Raw genomic sequence first — 23159 nt, 5'->3', positions numbered from 1 at the left:
ATTTTCAGTTATCCTGTCATTTATTTTCTGTTATGTACTTTATTTCTTTCTCTTTGACAGTAGTCTGGTTTTTAGTGGAGCACTTAAGCATTTCTGTTCTTGCAATGAATGTCTGTTGTTGTCCATTGCAGTAATTTGCATTATGTTCGAAATACAATAACGTTCATGGCTGTTGCATCCAGGGTCCCCTCTGACGAGATTGGATACAACGATCGTCTATTATTTGTTCCTTGCTTTGTTTGCCTTATTTCTATTTTTCTTTTGTGGTTGGTTTATTGTATCACATTAGTGATAATTCACACTTTTTTGGCCTTGGCACAGTCAGGTGGCACCAATCTAAATTTGTTCTTTATTGGCCTATAACTTTGGCTGTACTTGCCTTATATTTAATATTTTATAAAATTTTAGATACATATTCCTTCCACTCTCCTTCCATTTCTACTTCTGTCTTCATTTATTTGTTTGTTTCTTCATTCTTTTTCTGCCTTTTTTTCCATATTGCCTCTATATATCACCTATTATATATATATATATATATATATATATTATTCTTTTGTAATATGTTAATTCATGTTGTATTTTATTTTTAATATGCTTTTATAGTAGTTTTACTTAATTTATTTCTATCTCTAGCTTTTTCTGTTGTCCCAGTAGCTGTTTTAGCAATGCATGGGTACGAACAGAGTACATATTGTTATTTCTTTTTGTATTATCATTCTATTGTGGTTTATTTCGTCTTTGTTCATTTTCTTAATCACAGGTATTTTCTACACATAGGTATTATAGATAACACCCATTGTAAGAGGCTGTATATATGTATATAGCTTTGCCTCTGGACAATCAAGTGCTGTTACGCCTTGGAAAAGCGGGTACCGGCACTGTCCGAGGGAAGGCATAAAATAAATGTAAAAATAAAAATAAATGTAAAAATTATGTAAATACACAACTAAGTAAATTCATCGAAATCCAACTACAAAACCACCATAATAGACATTGGCCTGAAGATCGGGGACTTCGGCCAATACACCATCGGCACACAACCTAATGGAAGTGAAACGTGAAACCTAATGGAAGTAACACATTGAAACGTCAATGCGACTGCGCAATAAAAATAGCCATCCTTAAAACAAGTTAAGGGCGGGAAACTTCCCTTTTTCGACTCTTCGAATCTACGACCTCCATTGAAACACATCAAGTAAGTAATGTTATTGCAATATATTAAATAAACTTACCCGTTGGGCTTTGTGTATTCTATCACAGTTGCTGTAGAAATTATGGGGAATTAATTTGGTTCATAATAAATTTATAATAAATAATACTGATTTAACTAATAACAATTAAGATAAACATGGGACCAAAAAAAAAAAAATAAATTAAAAATAAAAACTTAGAATTTAGTAATTGGATAAAATAGCAAAGCTGTGATAGATGCAAACAGAAACGGGTAAGTAAGAAATGCATTACATCGAATGGACCGTCAATCCGCTCAAAGCCCCCGATGAAGTAGGGGATTGACGTCCATGTGATGTAATACAAAAATGTATAAATATGTTTAATATTATATCATATTGTTTTAAAATAGTATTGCTACAGTTTTTCATCAATAATTGATATGAATTTTTTAGCAATACGTAACAAGTTGAAAAATCCTGAATGTATAGGCCATGGGAAATTAAGATAACCGAGATTAGGCTAGCTTAAAGACCTATAATACCTATGTGTAGAAAATACCTGTGATTAAGAAAATGAACAAAGACGAAATAAACCACAATAGAATGATAATACAAAAAGAAATAACTATATATATATATATATATATATATATATATATATATATATATATATATATATATTTTTTTTTTTTTTTTTTTTAATGAAAATCCCAAAAATGAATTGTATTAGAACCTACAATACTTAATATTGTGTGTGGATTGAAGGTTGAGAAAATGAGAGAAAGTACTTGTTGACATTAGACTTGAATTTCTGCAGATTGTAATATTCAGTAAACACATATAAAGGAGTTCTGTAAGTTTGAATTTGGACGTTAAAAGGATGCTGACTGCAGCATGCATTCAGACTCATTGGAAGGGGGGTGGAATTACAGAAGCCAATTCAAAAGGACAGTGCCCATGGAAGTAACTATAGAAAAGGCATACAGCAGAATAAGAATGTCTATGAGACAGAGAGTGGAGAGACTTTGTAAGAGATTGATCATTAATTAAACCTAAATTCCCTCTGAACAGCATCTAGAAACCTGAAAGAGGTAATGGGGAGCCATGGTAGGCCAGATTTGAGAATTGTACAAGTAAGCAACTGTTTAAAAGGAAAATAATGCTGAAAAATAATATATATATATATATATATATATATATATATACACACACACACACACATATATAGATACTAAAAATATTTATTTTAGTTTCTCATATAATCCAGTGGGATAAGTTTCAAGTGGACCAGATAAATTTGAGACAAAAGCTACAGTATAATTCAACAATAGAGAAAATGAAAAAAAAAAAAAAAAAAAAATACCTTTTCAGCTGCCAGCTTCTCAGGTGAACAGGCTAAGTGAAAAATGTGCTTTTCAATATCTGGTCTCATCTGCAGTATATAAATATAAAACAGAATATATGCCATGCAAGTTACAAAATGCAAAAGATTAAAGCAATAATAAATCTAGCTCTAAAACATTATGTTACTTACTGAAGAGTTGGTTGATAATGTTACGTGATTTAAACTATAGAGCACAGATTAAAGCTATAAACTATTGGAGTTTCTCTTTCTTCCAATTACTCTATTCACTTTATGTATGGGCAGAATTCATTTATTTCTTTATAATTGGGTATGATTGACATTAAACTTTAAGTCAACATGAATGACACTGTCTTGGATGACTTTTTTGAGCTTTATTTCCTATTTAATTATTACACAATTTATTCATTTATTCTCTCCTTAATGGCAGCCATCTTTGTAATTACATTAATAAATAAATAATAATTCTCATTTCCAATTAATTATTCCTGATAATACCAACTGTAACCATACCAACTGATACATTCAATTTTCATGGTCTTTTGGGTTACATGTGCTAGTATGGCATTACATATTCATGGAAAAGCACTCCACATCTCAATAGCTCACACCATTTTCTGCAAGTTGAGTCTCTAAATTCTTTCAGAAGTGTAAAATATGATGCAGCATTCATGGTATTTCCAGCCTTTTGAAAATGCACAAGAAAAATGCCATGACAGTTCCAGAAAATGGTCACCATTCCTTTCCTTGCAAAACCTTAAACTTTTTTGCTTGGGATGAATCACTTTGCTTCCATTGCATTCATGTATGTTTTCTTTTGAGTTAAAAGAAGTGGAACCATGATTTATCTCACATTTCCTTTTCTGATGATGCAAAAGTTGAACATGAAATATGCCACTGGTTATCACATCAGCCAATGTCTTTTTCAGCATTGGGTTTCCAAAATTTGATAAAGATGGGACAAGTATATAAATGTTTTTGGTGATTATGTTGAAAAATAAATGTTATGCTCAAGTCAGTTCCTGCTTACTAATATTTTTTATATCACTTTGTGACTTAATGACATTCCCTTGTAATTTGGGATCCAGATAAAAAAAATTCCCACAAGACTGTCAAAACTTCTCAACCAGCAGAAACAACAAAAACAAAAAAGGGCTATTTAACTTTTTCAGTGAACAAATAAACGAATATACACATTTAAATGAGATTCAAGAACTAACAATTTCTGGTGAATTTAATGACACAAGTAAATGCTTTATATTGTAAGGTAATTTCCATTTCCAAAGATTTTAACTTGAAATCAAAAAATACACTGAAGCTGACACCAGGATTATTACTTATGCTTCCTATAATATTATTATTATTATTAAAATAGGTCTCTCAATTTCAATATAATAATACATATTGTGGATGGTGACATTCTTTCTCTGTCAATTTACCATTGGTCTAAACTGGAAGCTGCTAGTTGTTTAGGACTTTGAATGGGGATTTTAACACCTAAAAAGAAAAGGACATAAGGAAGTCATTTAGCTACACATTAATTTGGTTATGACAGGGACTGATGAAGTATTTTATCGGCATTGCAAACTTACAAAAGTTGCAATACAACCAGTAAAACTGGGTTGTAAAAAGCTGCTTTATATATTTTAAGCTGGGCCAATGCACAGGCTGCCATTAGTCCTTTGGGGAATGGTCTAGAAAGCTTATAGCTTTAAAATTATTGAAAGAGAAACTTCTTATTTACTATGGATTACAGGAGGTTAATTGTTTAGGTGGAATATAATAGACAAGTAAGTATGCAGTCTATTTTGTAAGTTAACTTTATTTAGATGCTAACAGGTAATTCAATGGGTGATTGGATATATAAATAAGGGGAAAATGCCTGCAATGGGTCCTCCCTCTCAAATTAAGCTTATTGTACTGATTATAGATGTTTATTATTCTTGTACTAATTATAGATTATGAAATTTTTCATCCTGAAAACCAAAAGTCTGCCTATTTGCAGGATGAAACATCAGAGAACTGACAGAAGTGGGGGTATAATAGAAGAATAAGTGAAAAAATTAGTGTAGTTTGAGAAATTTCAGGCAATGAAGAATGGGATAAATTATACGAATACTAATGAATAAAAAAAAGTTTCCAATTCAACAAAAGAACTAAAAATTAAAGTTTATAATGAAAACAAAAACAGAATCTAACAGGTCAGTAGCTGTGTTCTATTTAGGAGCACAGGTGAGGAAGGGTTAAAAATAATGCATGATAGTTTATAATATAATTATCACTTGAACCCAAAAAAGCATACTGAAATAAATTCTTTGTTAACAGAATATGGGATACACCCCACCCAGCATGGTTATTTATGTGACAAAAAACATACATCTTAATAACATGCACCTCTTTAAAATTGTAATTTTTTGTAAACATGGTGATTTTTTTTTTCACGTGTACCTGAACCTGAAAATAAGTATTCAAAATGTGGCCATTTTTCTATTACTGGGTGATTCTTATTATTGATTATGGTTGTTTTTGATCTGGTCATTTTATTGACAAAAAATATTCTGAACAAAAAAAAAAAAAAAAAACGCAAATACAAGTGTTTTTGCAGAACATTTCTATACCAATTATGTTTTGAAGTGATGAATAAAAACAAACAAGAATGTTCTTCAGAGTAGGTACAACTTATTTTGTTTATGTTAAGTAAAACAGCAACAAAATCAATCTCCTTTCTTTTAATAATGAAAACATAGAAGGCCAAAAAAGTGTGGTATATTTTGGTTTTCATTTATACAATGGATTAGCCACTATTGGATCCTATCTTTATCCTTGTAATGAATTATTATTGACTTACCTTTTCAACTATTCCATTTATGGCACTCTGAATTTTGGACATCATATCCTCTTCTGTACTTCTTAAGAGTTCACTTACAGTATTTCGGCAATGGTCAGCAGTGTGTTTATCATTTTTCTCTTCTATAGCACAAATAATTTTATTTATATGTAGCTTATTCTGCAGAGGCTGTATTTCTCCTAAAACATGTTGGATGTTATTAATTGTAATACAGACCTATAAAAAGATAAATTAATAAAATTTATTAATGGACTATGAATCTGCACTAAACAAATTAATCTCTCATTAAAATCAATTCAAAATGCAGGAGAGGAAATATTATGAACTTTAAATTACATAGATTTGAATATTTGTTTTTGCTATTTATTTTTCTGAACAGTAAAATTTTGGCTAAATTATGTTTAGCCAATGCAAAAGCACCATACAATTTTACAATAATTTTTTTGCAAATTTTTACATTTTTATAAATGTAAACATGTGTGAATAAGCTACAGTTTATGCACAAATGAACATGTGTAGTAACTGTAGCGTACCCACAAATCTCTAAAGCAGATGGATAAGCCCATTCAAGAAGCCAATTCACTACTAATGCAAATTAATTTATTAGTTTACTTGTATTTGTACTTTTGATCAGGTTATGGGAAACACAATAAAGAATTTCTTGTGATATGTCCCTTGTAGAATTTTATGTTTATCTTTAGATCTCATGACATTTCCTTTTTGAGACAGTTGCCATATTGATTTCTAAGGACACACAGCATTGTCTTTTGCCTTTTCTAGAGAAACAATGAGAAGGAGAATGACAGAAAAAAGGACAATGGTGCTTCATCTTACAGCACCATCACTTTTTCTCTCATTATTCTTGTTTGCAACTGTTTTAGATTCTCAAAGTTTGTTAATTGATTTGGAAAGTGGCCTGTTTTCTTGGAGGATGTTTATTAGGAAATATTTTGATGAATTCTCTATACAAAGCAACATAAGATGTTGTGATGAAGTAATGTTCCACACAATATGCATACAGAGATGCTCACAACTTTAAATGTAACTGTTAGTTCGCAAAGGAATGCCGCGGATTCCTTTGCGAACTAACTGTTCAAAATTTATCTTCAAGGAAGACAAATGTCTTCTGATTTAAATCGAAAACGAATTCCCTTCGTTCAGTCACCTTTTCTTAGAGTCCACTTTTGTTTAAATGTAACTGACAATACATACTTGAGGGAACACATGAAAACCCTGTACTTCATTTACACTAATAATTATACATTATTAACGCACACATATTCTTATGAGTTCAGTTAAGAGTAGCAAGTTGGACCAAAATAGATTTTGTGACCTCACATAGATAACTATGCATTCTTTAGTCCAATTAAAAACTGACAGTTGGTTCAAACATTATTAATTTTTGGACTAGGCAGACATACTATGGTTCTCTTCCATCAGTCTTTATTACAGAAAATATTCTCAGTTTCTCTAACAATTGAGTTCTCCACTAAAATTACCTCATTTGGAACCAAAGCAGTCAGTGCCTAATGATCTATCCTTGGGGCTGAATCATTCAGAAGTGCATCACTTAGCACAGTACTAGGTAGTTAAGTAACTGTCAAGTCCCCAGTTTTATTAGTCTACGAGGAATCTTTTTCAGAATTACAGGAACCACATAAGAAAAAACAAATTGTAGAAAATATACAGAAGATAAATTCATTCCAAGAGATATTTCCTATTTATATAGTTGATATGTTAAAATAAGAATTACAGACTGAAATTGCAAAAATTATAAGACAATCACATAATGAAAAAACACTTAAGTGGATTGTGCTTCATCCTCTTGCACACTGTGTTATAGAACAAACAGAGTAATCATTTCCTTAATCTATACTATATGGTACTGTACTGTTCATAATAGATGCAATGCAACATTAATTAATGCACTAAATAAGTATCTTGATTAATACTGTACAACTAAATAGTTAAATGATACTGGAAAGAACATTAACTAAAAAGGCTAAGACACTGAATTATAAATTAATTGCTATTCTTGATTATTTATAATTTAAACAATAATAACTAGGTAGTCAAAACTCATCAGTTTTCACAATGATAATCACTATTTTACTGTGAAGTGGCAAAATTATGCAAGTAAGCAAACTTACACAGCACCAGCCATTAAAAAAAATTACCACTTTATTTGCCCATCCCTTCTAATAATTTTACAATCTGCCTTTAAATTTATTCAAATTATTTATTTCCACAACACTGTGTGGAAATTTATTCCAACAATTGGCTGAAAGAAAATTACTGAAAATCTATTTTGCAACCATCCTTTTTCAATTTAAATTCATATCCACTTATAATTATCATCCAAGAAAGAGCAGGTCCCATTTCAAATAAAAGAATTGCTACCATAAAAATATTTTTATTGCAAAGTAATAAAACTGTATAGTAACAGTTCTTGATCCTTTTAAATGAACAACATTTGTCTGACACCACTATACCATTATTTGTTTCATGTCACTAGACAGTAGAAAATGTAAAACATAAATTAGTGGATTGTCAGGCTTTTATGATGCTGATACCAGAAAGAGAAGGAGCCCTAGTGATTGACCTTGAGTCATCAATTAACCTCTATATAGAAAATTATTTGTCTAAAAGCCTCCTACTAATACTAAGTGATTTCTAACATTTGTATGAAAATTTCATCATACATCTTTGGGAAATGTATACAACTGAAATCTAAACACCATATTTTTTTACTGTATGGTAACACCTGGAGAGTCATATGTATTTATAATTGCCGTATGGTTTTATTACCCTGCAATAAAAAAATTCATATGATTGCAATGTTTGTTTGTTTGTGTGAAACAGGCCTAATGATGCCATCAGCATTTAGTTTAGCCAACCCAGTAACACGGATTACCCAGCTAAAAAAAAAAATTAATATTCTTTAAAGAAAATTCAAAACATTAGTATCATATTAACAGGGTAATATATAGCTGAAAAAATTCACATTTTAAACCCTGTGAACAACTCACTTTAAATTTTAGTGAAACTTTTTTATAGGTTTTACTGTTCTCTAGGTTTTACTGAAAAAAATGGAAAATATGATAACATAAATAACAATTACAAAATCTCTGTAAACAAATAATCAAAATACAAAGCATAAAAATTCAATTAATGTAACAAAATTCTTCTTGAATACTTGTTACACCATAATCTCTTCCCATTTTTACAATAACAAGTATAGAGAAATTATGAAGAGAACTGTCCAATTTCTTATACCTTATCAAGTAAATCCCAACTTCATAATAGGTGTTGATCTGACTAAAGAGTTTCAGACTAAAAGCTTTTAAAATAATCCAACAAAATAAAGCTATTAAGTGTGGTAATTAATCAACCCACTCACTTTCTCTGTAATGACAAACTGTCCTTCTTCATCACACTGGCCAGAATCCATGAGACATTTATAGCACAAAGAAGCATAGAAAACTGCACCATCACAGATATTCTGAAATCAATACAAATTATGAAAAAAAATTTGCAAAAATTATAAAATATTGAAATTTTAATTTAATTTAATGTTCCTTTCTAAATATCTATAATTATCATCTGCACAGATTGCATTGATTTTCAACCCAGTTTGTTTAATAAGTTTCACTAAAATGTTTAAATTTTATCTACTTTTGTAACTCATATAGTATCTTTTCTCTCTAATGAAAATGCTGTTGGGCCCTTAAGTTCTAAGCTAACATTTTTCAATATTTTAACTTAAAATAGGAGTAGTGCGTAGTTATAATGATAATAACCAACTTTATCCTGCTGATATACAGATCAGCTAATTTTCCAGTTGAGATCAGAATGTTAATAATAACAGTGAAGGTTGATATTAGTAGAAGATGAGGAGCAGAGACTAATATGCATAGGCTATGTAACATGGACTTCTCTAACTTTTTGGCAGAGAAGGGTGTGTGTGATCATGAATAGTTTTTGAATTTCTCCTGCTTTCAAATTCCTAGTACCTTTTCTTTATAATTCAGATTCTTGTAATAAACATACACTTCTGCCTAAAAATTTGGAATCACAGTGTATGACAATAGTTTTCATTGATTTTTTTGAAATTATGACAATGTAAGGTTTAATATAGAAAAAGCACACTGCAAAATATTTTAATATTTTTTATTAAGCACTGAAAACTTTACAGTAAAAAATAATTATAAAAAATTAAATAATGAGTAATATTAACAACTATACTGATTTTTCATAAAAAATCCTCCACAAGATTTTACCACTGCCTTACACAGACATGGCATTCTGGTGATTAATTTTATAATAGTGTCTTGGCTAACATTATTCCAAGAGATCTGCAAGGTTTCCCATATATTTTGTGAAGATGGGTCGACTTCACAGACTAGGTGATTCCATAAAAGCTTTATTGGGTTTAAGTCAGGTGACTGGGGTGGCCACACCATAATTTGCAATACCCCCTTGTGTTGTTTAATTACTAGAAAGTCCCTGCACATCTTGGAACTGTGCTTTGGGCCATTATCTTGTTGTAATATAAAATTTCTTCCAAAGTCCTGAGGATATTGCATTGTTTTCAAGAATGTTTTTATAGTCTTCTTTTTTTTTAAATTCCTTCAATTCTGACTATGCTACCCACCCAATCCAGAAAAACAGATCATGATGGAACCACTACCATGCTTAACTGTAGGCACTAAACAATGTGGCACCATTATTTCTTCAGTTGATCATTTCACATAAATTTTATACTTGGATCCAAAAATTTCAGATTTGGATTCATCTGTCAACAGCACATTTTCCATTCTTCAATTATCCAATTGATGGCGCTTTGTCCAAGCCAACCATTTATTTTGATTTTCAAGTTTTAATAAGGGTTTCCAGACCACTACATGACCATGAAATCCTGGTTGTTTAAGACAAAGTTTTAGTGGCCATAGACATGAAAGTTTCTCTGTTTCTACTGAACTCAACTCATATTTCAGTTGCACTAAGTTGTCAATTGCATTTAGAAATCAGTGTTATGGTCTTACCTCATGTTTCTGTTGTTATCCCTGTCATCCCAATCATGGTTTGTTCTTTAAACTACCAGTCTCCTTGAATCATTGAATGATAGCTTGTACTCCTTTAAATGAAGCACCTAGTCTTTTGCCAAATACCACTTGTGAAATTACTTTCTTTATATAGAGTTATACTAATGCTTTTTTTTTTTTTAAACTCAGTTCCTTATTTCTTGACATGTTTATCATGAAATATAGGTAACCCTCATATAACACAGTAGTTAGGTTCCTATAAAAATCCATTTAGTGCGAAACTGTGTTATACGGGACTAAGAACCAGTACAAAAAAAGGGCATTAAGTTCCAAAAGCTAACAAAAAATACACCATTTTTTATAACTATAGGAAACTTAATTTTTATTAAAAATAGTAATAACTGAACAAATGCCTTACAAATGGTGATACATATATGTCAGATAATGTACGTTCATTTAATTTTCTTCCTCTTGATCACTGCTAAGCACAATCAAATGAGAACATTTTCTCTGTTGCAGAATATCTTCACTTTTTGAACTTTCTTCTGCAGAATTTGTGTATCTCCTGCTCTCTTTAAAAAAATCGGTAATCTGGGTTTGTTTGCTTTTGCTTGATAGATCTTTGTAAATTTCATGGTATGGAGCTAAGCATTTTTGAAGCTCGCTTTTCAACTCTATGCTCCTTTCAGTCGAAGGATCTGCATCCAAAAAATAAGATTCTAATTACTCAGCTAAGTTTATGCCTTCCCATATGCTTCTTAGGGTAAAATTTGGAACTTCAGAATTTTCATCTGTTCTATCCATCCTCTGAACTGATTTGGTTTACCTCCGAAGCCATTTCCACCAAATCTGTTTTGCCAGCCTCTTTTTCTTCCAGTAATTCTTGAATGTTTTCAGTAGTTATATTATCAAAACCTTCACCTCCTACCGACTTAGCAAGTTGTACGAAAGCACTAATTCCATTTTCTGCTGGTTCGATCATATTTCCTGAATGAACTGACTCTGGCCATACATTTTTCCAATGCTCGGTTAATGTTGACAGTAGGTTTTACTTTGAGCGATAAGGCTATGATTCCGATACAGTCCACAATTGAAAAATGTTTCCATGCCCCCATCACTTCAATAGATTCGGAATCAATTTTTTCCAAAATCCATTATAACGATTTTCTGATGTAATGAGGTTTAAAGGTATTAAAGAAGAAGTTGTATTAGGTGGTAAGAATATTACTTCAACATTTGGATGGCCTGGCACATTATCTAACAGTAATGAAACTTTGAAATCTAGATTTTTCCCACAAGTTCAACCAGCACAAGTTCAATAGCACTGAACTTAACATGGGGATTTCTCAACATTTATTTTTATTTTATTTTATTTGTTTATTTATTTATATTGCATAACAACTAGCAAGCCAAAAGTGGGGATTCACAAAAAAGAATGAAAATTTTTAAAAATTACATCGAACATAATAGCAAGTTTTCCCCCCCCACACAAAAGTTCAAAAATACAGTGTTATGCAAGGTTTTCTGCAATTCTTTAACTGTGTTAGAGCAAAACCGTGTTATATAAGTACCGTGTTGTGCAAGGATTGCCGCAATTTATCAATTGTGTTAGAGCAAAACCGCATTGTAGAAGTACAGTATTATATAGGGGTTGCCTGTATATAAAACTTACACCAAACACTCTTTCTGAATGAAGGAGTTTCGATTTTATAACTTACAACCCTTACTACTCAATTTATATCATTGAAAACCACTCTAGAATCATCTATATCATCTATAATATTGAAACAATACTCTCACTTTCTAGAATATTTTAGAATCATCTACAACATTCTAGCATGTTCAGGAATCTTCTACACTATTCTGCAACATTCACGAATCTTCTACACCTCTGAGGAATATTCTCAAATATTAACTTACTAAATATATCTTAAATGTTATTTCAGTGTTTTGATTTTTATCCATAATAGAAAATATCTGAATAAAAATTGGTAAACAAGTTGGTCCTATTTTAATAAAAACTTTGAAAATTAAGAAATATGAAACATGGTTCCAAACTTTTAGGCAGGAGTGTCTATAATCAACTTCCTTCTACGCAGGCCAGTGCCAATTATCTTTAACAACTAACTTTTTTTGGCACATGTTTAACACATTCCACAAAAATGAAAAAAATGCTTTCTCTTTTGTTCCTTATATTATTCTCTTTAGATCAATTGTAACTGTATACAAATTTCAAACCTGAACTATCATGGATTACATATGGGAAGATCTTCACCCCTTCCACCACTCCAGAACTTCTGTTCTTCAACTCTGTCCAGAAGAGAAAAATCAGATTAACTAAGATCACTGTTTCACTAACTCACTGTACTCCCTATCAGTCAGATGTTTTATTCTGCTACATGCCTTTTCAACAGATATTTAACAACACTGTTCTTCTGAACTGTCATTTTTAATTTTATCTTTCTTCCAAACTACAAATACATGCATTTGTATTTTGGAAAAAAATACAAATGCATGCATCAACCAGCAGCAATCATTCACCATTTAACTCTCCAAATTGAAGCTATTTCTTTCCTCATTTATTCCTTCTATATTAAACTTTTGATTATTTGGTTTTCAGATGATATATATACACTGGTGTTCAAAGAAAGTGCATCATCCCCTAAAATTGTAATTTTCATCCGAATAACATAAGTACATGGCAATATTTCTTACAGATTGCATCAGATAAGACTAACACATGTAGGTGATGACATAATATTGCATCAGCTGTTATTTTCAGCTATATAAGCATGCTCTGCAACAGTTGCAGCCATTCCTTGCTTTTGTCAGTGAGTTACGTGTAGTTGACACCACAAAGAAAGAAAGAGTGCTATTGTTGCTTTATGTGAGGAAGGATGTTCTTCCCGTCATATAGCTTATAGAGTGTCTTGTAATCAGTCGACAGTGAGTAGATTTCTTTCCAAACTCAAGAATACTGATTCTGCTGATAGTAATAAAGGAACCGGATGCAAACGAGTCTCTATGCCAAAACAGGACCGTATTTTGAAGCGCTTATGCCTTAAAAACCATAAAGCTTCTTCATCTGAGCTGAAAAGAGAATGGGAAGAATATACAGGAGTGGTAGCAAGTGCAGCAACAGTCAGAAGATGCCTCTTCAAAAATGGACTTGTAGCCTATCATCCTAAGAAGAAGCCCCTCCTCACAAAAAAAATGAAAAAGGCCCAATTAATTTGGTGTAAGGAGCATGTCAAATGGACCCCCAAGCAGTGGAAGTCAGTTATTTTCTTGGATAAGAAGAAATTCAACCTGCATGGCTCTGATGGGAAACAAATGATTCATCGTAGATGTGGTGAAGAATACCATCCAGACTGTATGGTGTCTACAGTGAAATTCCCTACCAGCCAAATGATATGGGGGTGCATTTTATATCGTGGAGTAGGTCACCTGCAGTTTATAAAAGGTTCTGTAAATGTCAATGGATACCTGGCTATATTGGAAGGCAAATTGCTGCCAACCATTAGAAACCATTTCAACCTGACCTGCCAAGTAACTGCATCTTTCAGGATGACTCTGCTCCTTGTCATCGGGCAAAAAGTGTAAGTAGGCACTTCTGTAGTTACTTTAGCTTCATTTTCGCATTACAGGTTCGACAGTAATGTGTTTACATTTGCTACAGGTGAAAAAATGGTTGGAAGAATGGTCCATTATAATTCTTAGCTGGCCAGGAAACAGCCCGGACCTGAATCCTATAGAGAACTGTTGGCATTGTGTGGAATCTGCAGTTGCCAGAAAGAAACCAAAGACCCTTCGTGAACTTCAGGAAGCCATAATTTGTGTTTGGAACCACGAATTATTAGTTGATTTTCTTCAGAAATTGATCTTGTCAATGCCTCGACATTGTGCTGCTCCAGAGGTGATTCAACTAAATATTAGTTTGCACCTGGTGAACTTTTCATTTTGTTTTCCATTTAAAATAATAAACTGAAGAAATTGAGGGCTTCTGATAACATTTCAGCCATAATTGTCTTGTTTACCAAAACTGTTGTATAAAGGTGTGAATGCTCATTTGGGAATATTTTGAGAGCACCTGTCAAATATTACTTAGCTTTGCCTTAACTATTAATAAATATCTTTTGTTCATATTTCTATTTGTGATGCAAGTCATTAATATAACATACCATCGTGAAAAAGGGTTAGAAACGTGAAATTCCTAGGTGATTCAACACCTTTCTTTGAACACCACTGTATATATATATATCATTCTTTGATTTTTATTTTACCATACTTATGATTAATTTATTGAAGGTTTCCAAAACTACATGTTCTCATTTATACTTGAGATTTTTCTCAAGTATAAATGACAACATTATTTGTATTCAGTCCATTTTTAAGTTTTAAAGTTACTTTTAACAAGAGTGAAGTCACATTATACAATATTGTTGGAAGACAATAAATTATATGACATGCAAAGAATATTATTGTGCTTTCATTAAAATTATAATCATAATAACAATCTGTAAATAAACTTATGAATTTCCTTTAAGTAATGCAGCAAAGCAAAAGGCTCAAGCTAATGGAGGTGCTGTGGCTCAGAGCAGAACTGAGGGGGGCAGTTGTCCTCTGACTCACAGCCTTATAAAATGCACTGTTTGCTTGATGTTTGCAGAGCAATTGGGTACGGGACATGATACTGCCAAGGGGGATGTCTTTGTGTGTACGCGATGCAAGGAGTGTATCGATATCAAGCAACAACTCGGCGTTCTTGTGGGCCTATATGAGAGCTTGAAGGACAGGGTGGATGCCCTCGAAGAAACTAAATTGAGGGGCCCATCAAGCTCTCAGCTGCCCACATCAACGCAAGAGCTTGCACTTGGGCATCGCGTGACACAGAGACAACCCCCAAGGCAGAATGCGCTGGTCCCGAAGGAACTAGTAGTTGTTGGTGACTCTATTGTCAGGGAAACGGGGAACATGCTTTATAAAAAAGATAGGTGGAACAGGACCAGGGTATGTCTGCCAGGGGCAAAGGTTGATGACGTTGTAGAGCGAATATCATCATTTAAGGGCACAAAAGGTGATATAGTTGTACACGTTGGCACTAATAATATTAAGAGTAGGAGACCGGCAGAATTATTTAACAAGTACAGGTCACTGTTGAACAAAAGCCGAGAATTTGGGTTGAATTTGAAAGTGTCTGCAATTCTGCCCAGACACGATAGGAGGGAGTATATGATGAGAGCCTTGTCGATCAATTCGGCCCTGGAAAGATTGTGCAAGGCTCAAGGGGTAAAATTTTTTTCAGCCTGGACTGTACTTGTTAACAGGAGAGATTGCTTCTACAGGGATGGGATACACTTAAATAGAAAGGGTGAAGAATATTTGCTGATGCTATCCAGGCAGTGTTAGGTGGGTCGGAAAACTGCTAGCTTGGGGGGAGACAAAGACCAACAGATTGACAGTAGCCACTGGCAGAGGTGAAAGAGATTCTTGCACTGCTTCTATTAGAATGAGCAGAATCCTGAAAAACAAGATGCATGGTATTTCAGAGACTGCTGGGAGCCATTGCGGTACAAGTAAACACATGGGTTGTGTTAGGGTAGCTAAGAATAGAAACAGGTGCAGCTATACTTGCGTATACACCAATGCTAGGAGTTTAGTAAATAAATTTGAGGAATTTGAGGTATTGCTCAAAACATCAAAGGCAGATATTGATGGGATATCAGAGACGTGGTGTCACACAGATATAAGGGATGCAGAACTGGAATTTGGGGAGTACAACGTCTACAGAAAGGATAGACAGGATAGGAAGGGGGGAGGGGTTATGCTATTAGTTAAGAAACACATAAAAACCAAGGAAGTGAAGCCAGTCGACATCGCTGGACAGTGCAGTGTTGAGTCAGTTTGATGTGACATAAGCATTGGGAAATCAAAATTGAGAGTAGGAGTGTGCTATAGACCTAATGACTCTGAGGAGTATAATAAGGAACTGTACAGGGAAATAGAGTGGGCCAGTAAATCAGAGAGTCTTATAATGGGAGATTTTAATTTCCCAGATATTGACTGGAATTTGGGGGCTGGTTACTCACAGACTAGCAGGGCTTTTGTGGATTTATTGGATGATTGTTTTCTACATCAGCATGTTCGGGAGGCAACTAGAGGGAGTAATACTCTTGATTTGATTATCAGCAGTGATTCTTCATGCATTAAGAATCTGCAGATAAATGAACCACTAGGTGGCAGTGATCACAGTGTGCTGAAGTGGGATTTACTCAAAAAGGTAACTACCATTAAGGGTAAAGGGAAGGGTTATTGCTTCCGTAAAGGCGACTACGATGGACTGAGACAGTATTTAAATTCTATACAGTGGGACCAACTGATGATGTTACCAACAGCAAATTCAAAATGGGAAGCATTCAAAGAACTTATCTTGGAAGCTACTAGGCTTTACATACCAACTAAGAAATATTGTTCAAGGTTTAGGCCAAAATGGATGTCAGATGAACTAATGAGGAATATGGCAGAAAAGAAAAATGCATGGGATACTTACAAATTAACACATGACACAGAAGCCTATGATAGATACAAGTTGATATGCAACCAAGTTACAAAGGAGGTTAGGCAGGCGAAGGCAGATTACGAGAAATCCTTGGCAAGGGATGCAAAGAAAAACAGCAAAGAGTTCTTTACTTATGTAAACTCTAGAAGGAAGGGGATGAATCAGATTGGTCCACTTGATATTGATGGGTCAACTGTTGATGACCCTGCTCAGGTAGCTAACAAACTAAATGAATATTTTGCATCGACATTCACACATGAGGAGTTATTCAGCGAGGGGAATGCCAGAGGTGTATTCACCTCTAGCAGTAAGCTACAGAATCTTGAAATAACTGTGAGTCAAGTGGAGGAGAAACTGTTGAAGATAAACACAAGAAAGGCACCTGGGGTGGATGGGATCTATCCAGTTATATTAAAGGAGGCAGCAAAGGAAGTAAGCAAACCCTTAGTCATAATTATGAGAGCTTCCTTGGACTCAGGGGAGGTACCCATAGACTGGAAATGTGCAAATGTGACCCCAATTCACAAAGGAGGATCAAAGGCTGACACAAGTAATTATAGACCTGTGAGCTTAACTTCTGTTCCAGGAAAATTAATGGAGGCACTGGTTAAAGAAGCACTGCAGGATCATTTAGACAAGACTTCAGTTATAGCTCAGACACAGCATGGTTTTGTTAAGGGGAAGTCTTGCCTGACCAACTTGATTGGATACTATGATGCAGTCACAAAAGAACTGGATGCAGGGAATAACTTTGATATTATATACTTGGATCTTAGAAAGGCTTTTGATACTGTTGCACATGGAAGACTGCTACACAAATTGGAGCAGTGTGACATTGGAGGCAAATTGCTGCTATGGATAAAGGGGTGGTTGAGGGGGAGAAGACAGAGAGTGGTAATCAATGGACACTGCTCATCTTGGACTAATGTTATTAGTGGAGTCCCTCAGGGTTCAGTGTTGGGTCTATTATTGTTTTCTGTATTTATAAATGATATTGATGATGGTATATCAAGCTTAATGTCCAAGTTTGCAGACGATACAAAGGTTGGCAGGGTTGTCAAGGACACTACTGACACTATGCTGCTGCAACAGGATCTGGAAAGGTTGAGCAGATGGGCTGAGAGGTGGCAAATGAAGTTTAACATTGACAAATGTAAAGTACTACACATGGGAAACAGCAACCCCAGAGCAACGTATCAACTCTGTGGTACTACACTGACAGTGGTAGAGAATGAAAGGGACTTGGGGGTGGTTGTGCAGGCAGATATGACGTTCTCTGAGCAGTGCAGATGGGCTGCAAGAGTAGCTCATAGAGTATTGTCAATGATATACAGGAATTTTTCCAGCAGGGATAAGGAGGTGATTATTCCATTGTATAAGGCGATGGTCAGGCCATACCTAGAGTACTGTATACAGGTCTGGAGGCTTCATTTCAAGAAGGATGTAGAGCTGCTGGAACCAGTACAGAGAAGGGCAACAAGATTAGTGAATGGAACAAAGGGGTGCTCTTACGAAGAAAGGCTTAAGTTTTGCAAATTACAGTGTCTGGAGACCAGGCACCAGCGAGGTGATCTGATAAAGGTGTATAAAGCCTTGAATGGTTTGAGCATGCTCAGTGCTGATGGGATACTTCCTCTTGCTCAGAATAATCACCTGAGAGGGCATAAATTCAAATTGAGGAAAGTCAGATGTAGGATAGATGTGCGGAAATTTGCCTTTAGCCAGCGGGTAGTTGGTTGGTGGAACAGACTTCCATCCCTTGTGGTGGAGGTTGATAGCCTAAATAAGTTTAAGGCTCAGCTGGACAGGTATTTTAAACGAACAGAGGGGTGAAGTGGAAGTGGATTTTTTTTTTTTTTTTTTTTGGCTGATGCTGCATAAGCTTGCTTTCTTGCATCAAATGCCTCTACTAATGCTAATGCTAATGCTAATTACAAATAAAATAATAATATCAACATGAAGAGAGAATGTACAACAAAAGTCACAGAAACAAGACAAAAATCAACACAGCACAGAGGTCTCATGCAAATTGCGATATTTTCAATACTGTTAAGGAAATAAGAATGGTTAATGTGAAGTAGTAAACCGGCCTCCATAGCCGAGTGGTTAGGAGTGGGAGTGCAGGCTTTGTTTGTTTGTTATTTGGTTTGTTTTTTTAGAAGCATTAGCAACTAAGGCCATATTGCTCCGGGATATGTGGTGGTCATTCCCTGACCTTTCTGCATCCTCTGTATTTGGTGGTGACGGGCTTGAACCCTGGTCTAATCAAGAAGCGTGTGCTATGCACTGCTGCTGCTCCTTCCCACCTGGCTATGGAGGTGCCTCGGGAGTGCAGTAGCACACACCCTTTGAGTAGACTGGGGTTCAAGCCCCTGACTGCTAAATACGGCCGATCTGCCAACCTGCACTGGACCAGTGTGGCAGATTATGGTCCATTTCCCTCAGCATGAATTGTTGAGGGGGCTTCCATCCTGCAGTGGGTTGATAAGGGCTGTAGTTTTTTTTTTTTTTTTTTTTTAGTAATGAAAGGTTCAACCTTGAATAGTTCAGTAAATTAACTCTTCTTTATTCTGCACTATATTTAATTATGTGAACTCCAGTGAATGGATAAAAATGAAACAAAATTATGTTAACAATTAAAAAAATATAGAAATAATTAAAAGATTTCAAAAATGAAAAAAAAAAAAAAAAAACAGTGAAGAAGTTGGTGAATATTATGGCATAGGGGCACAAATTATTTGTGAAATAAAAAAGTCAAAATGATTATATACAGATTAATATATAATAACTGATATTTGCTTTATATATTTTATTTAAAAAAAACAAACTTATCTGTGATGAAAAGTTGGAGGGTTTCTTATCCTTACTTTTGTTTTTATGGCCATATGAATTTAAGACTGCTTAGTTGATGCAATGGTCTTAACATAACAAAACAAACTACCATATCATGGGTTGTCTTGATATTACACTACGTTTAAACAAATTGCATCATCAAAAGATTAATTTGTCATTTATTTAAAATATGACATAAATGTTTCATGGTGCCTCCGTAGCCAGGTGGGCAGGAGCAGTAGTGCATAGCACACGCTTCTTGATTAGACCGGGGTTCGAGCCCGTGACCACCAAATACGGAGGATGTGGAAGGTCAGGGAATGACCACCGCATATCCCCAGCCCGGATAAAGGGTTGAGGGTTGGCATCAGGAAGGGCATCCGGCCGTAAAAATTGCATGCCAAAACAATAAAAAAAATGACATAATTGTTTCATCTTTTAAAGAAATGGCAGATCAAACTTTTGACAATTCCAATTGTTTGAAAGCAGTGCAATACCAAGGAAACTCCTGGTTAAGGCAGCTTGGTTTATTATGATCATTAAAACCATTGAATTAATTATATCTTTTTCAACTAAAGATAAACCTTTCAAGTTTACAGTGTCAAATCAATTAGTGATGATGTTTTGTCACTCACCCAGTCACGATATTTCCAAGATTTACTTGATTATTGTGTGTAACCAGGTACATCCTCCTTCATTTTCTGGATGAGAAAAATCAATTCTTGCAACATGACCTTGAAAAAAGTGTAAGAAGTTTAAATCCTGCTGGCTACAAAAGCACAATTAGGATGAGAAAGTCCTTCAACTTCTCATAATTTTGAAAAGACCAAAACAGCATCAGTTATTTCATAATTTTTGAATTTCAAAATTATGAATAGCTTATGCTCTTTTATGAGTGTGAATCAAAAACAAATATTTCGATTACTCATGTTTTTCAGTTTCCTGCTTCTTCCTACCATTAGCCTGGATAATTAGGATTTTATTATATATATGTTCACTAGAATAACCATCTCTTCCTTATGCATTTTCTGAAATCTACAACCTCAGAACTTTAAATTCAATGTTGACAAATACAGTCTGGCTTACTGACTTATCCACAATATTACTGTACAATAAGTTACAAAAACCTACCATGTTTGGAATCATTATAAAAACATATAAGCACAACCAATCTGATTTCTTCTTTGCCACACACACCTCAAAGATTTGGTAAAACTACAAAAGGCTACACTGTACTGCCTTGTAAAATAATAATACATGTTGACTAATATTTATTAAAAAGGATGCAAACAGTTACTGAACCCATATGCTTGTGTATGTGTAAGCACACCTTACAATACATATATTTCCAAAATATTTCTGAAGAAGAAGAAAGTATTTTTTAAAAATGCCATCATGTCTTTCATTACTTATTTGGAACAATAAAGCTGAATTGCTGAATTGTACAGTTTTAATCTGCATAGAGATTAACATACTTTATAGTATGTTAATCTCCATAATAGCATATACAGTTCAACAAGTGATAAAAGTTCTATCTTTAATTTCAATATGCAACTCTTTGATGATTATTTTTACAGAAAAATTTATACTTGTGCAGATTATTTGTATACAAAGGTGTACAAAAGTGTAAAAATTCCCAATTTATAAAACTTAGTAGTTTCCTGAAAAGTACAAAGCAACTCTTAACAATGAACATGCTGGAAATGTCTAACTTACTTCTATAATTTTTATAACAAAAGGATATGAAGTAACTACATCTGGCCATCCAAGTTGTCTCCAGAACTCTCTAATCTGCAATACATAATTTTCTAGCTATAGCAATTGTGACAGCTAATTCCTATATTCATGTATAATACTATGAATCATTTAAAAATCCAAATTAACTCTTTGAAGAACAGGTGGTATATGTATATATTTTTCATGTGTGGGCTCTCCACAGTACATAACATATATTTGCAATTTTTAAGATTTCAAATAATGTGTCTGTTTATATACAAATTTTCTTCAAATCATCCAGTACGCATGCCAATATCTTATTTGTGTTTCTAATAGTAGACACAGTTTTAACCGAAGACTGGAGGAGGAGATGAACACTTGTTCATTTTCTCCTCCTCCAATGAGAGATAAACAACTCAGCCACTGTTGTCTGAGTTGCCCTTATAAAAGCCAAATTTTCTGGAATTCAGATTGAGGTATTGATGAAATTGAATAAAGTAATACATAAAAAATAAATGAAGAGGATGTTATTGTATCAGAAAAAAATAACGATAATTTTTTTTACAATTTTTTAAAAATTGTGATTTGATTTTTGACAATAATTTCATTTTAATGTTGGATAGTCAAGTTAAAATAAGAATAAAATTAACATTTAAAAGTTAAAAGCATTTATGTATAAGTTTTAATTTTCACAAATTTTCGAAATTTCATTAAGAAACACCCTGCACAGATCTTACCACCTGTGGAAAAATCACCCCATTGAATCTGATGCATTCAGAAAAACACTCCTTAAAGAGTTAATAATAGAATGCAACTATATAACGTTGAAATTTTTCAAAAAGCAATGAAATCAGCATACATACAAATATACATATATTAAATAACAGATGAATATAAAAAATGAGGTTGCAGAAATTAATACCTCCTATATTTTTATACTTAAGTTTTTGACATACGTGAATTAAAGTTATATTGGGTATGGCCCATTCAGCATCAATTTTGCACAGTTATAGTTTTATCTGACAGATGGAAGCTTAGCACATTAGATTAGACGATGGCCAAACTTGATGCATAATTAAACCAACATAGGCAAATGAAATGAATTAATGAAGTGGAAGGAGAAGTAGCTGCTATATTAGCTTTATGATGCATCAGTCTTGTGGCACAGTCTGGCTTATGATGCATCAGCATCATAAGCCAGACTGTGCCACAAGAGAAGCATACCTGTGTGACAAACTGCAAAATGAAGATCCCTCCACTGCAGAGCCACCAGAAACACATGCTAGATTGATAACCTTATTTGCAGGAGCTACAGCATAAATGTGGATGAGCTGCTTCATGTCATGAACTGGGAAAGACAGTGTGATGATCATTACTGAGTAGTTTTTTCAGCCCTTTCCCATACTAAATAGATTTTGTGAGTGGAGGGTGTTCAGTTTATCCAGTTGCTAACTCATGATATTTTGCCAGTGGCCTTGCAAGTTTTTATGTAAATCTACCCTTGTTTTTTTCATGTAGAATGGGGCAGTATATCATATAGACTGCCCTGGCTGTTAGCTGTTATGAGTGTTACTTGGATGAAACAAGAGACATCTCAGCAACTGTGCACAGGTGCATCCAGATG

The 23159-nt window shown here is 33.8% G+C and overlaps 1 protein-coding gene across 1 annotated transcript in view; it reads right to left on the bottom strand.

Annotated features, from left to right (window-relative positions):
- Positions 1 to 23159, bottom strand: part of LOC150086642 (BAI1-associated protein 3-like) — a 478827-nt gene that overhangs the window by 35592 nt on the left and 420076 nt on the right. The window contains exons 24-27 of the mRNA XM_090372214.1: positions 21536 to 21610; positions 8784 to 8885; positions 5384 to 5599; positions 2536 to 2604 (exon numbers count right to left, since the gene is read on the bottom strand). Coding sequence (XP_090228340.1) covers positions 2536 to 2604; positions 5384 to 5599; positions 8784 to 8885; positions 21536 to 21610 — 462 coding nt within the window. The remainder of the gene's footprint in view (positions 1 to 2535; positions 2605 to 5383; positions 5600 to 8783; positions 8886 to 21535; positions 21611 to 23159) is intronic.

This window comes from Mastigoproctus giganteus, chromosome 4, assembly GCF_048544385.1.
Source record: "Mastigoproctus giganteus isolate SK-2022 chromosome 4, ASM4854438v1, whole genome shotgun sequence".
Classification (NCBI taxonomy): Eukaryota; Metazoa; Arthropoda; class Arachnida; order Uropygi; family Thelyphonidae; genus Mastigoproctus; species Mastigoproctus giganteus.
Note: the sequence above shows the minus strand (reverse complement) of the source record. Positions and strands in the feature narration are given on the sequence as shown.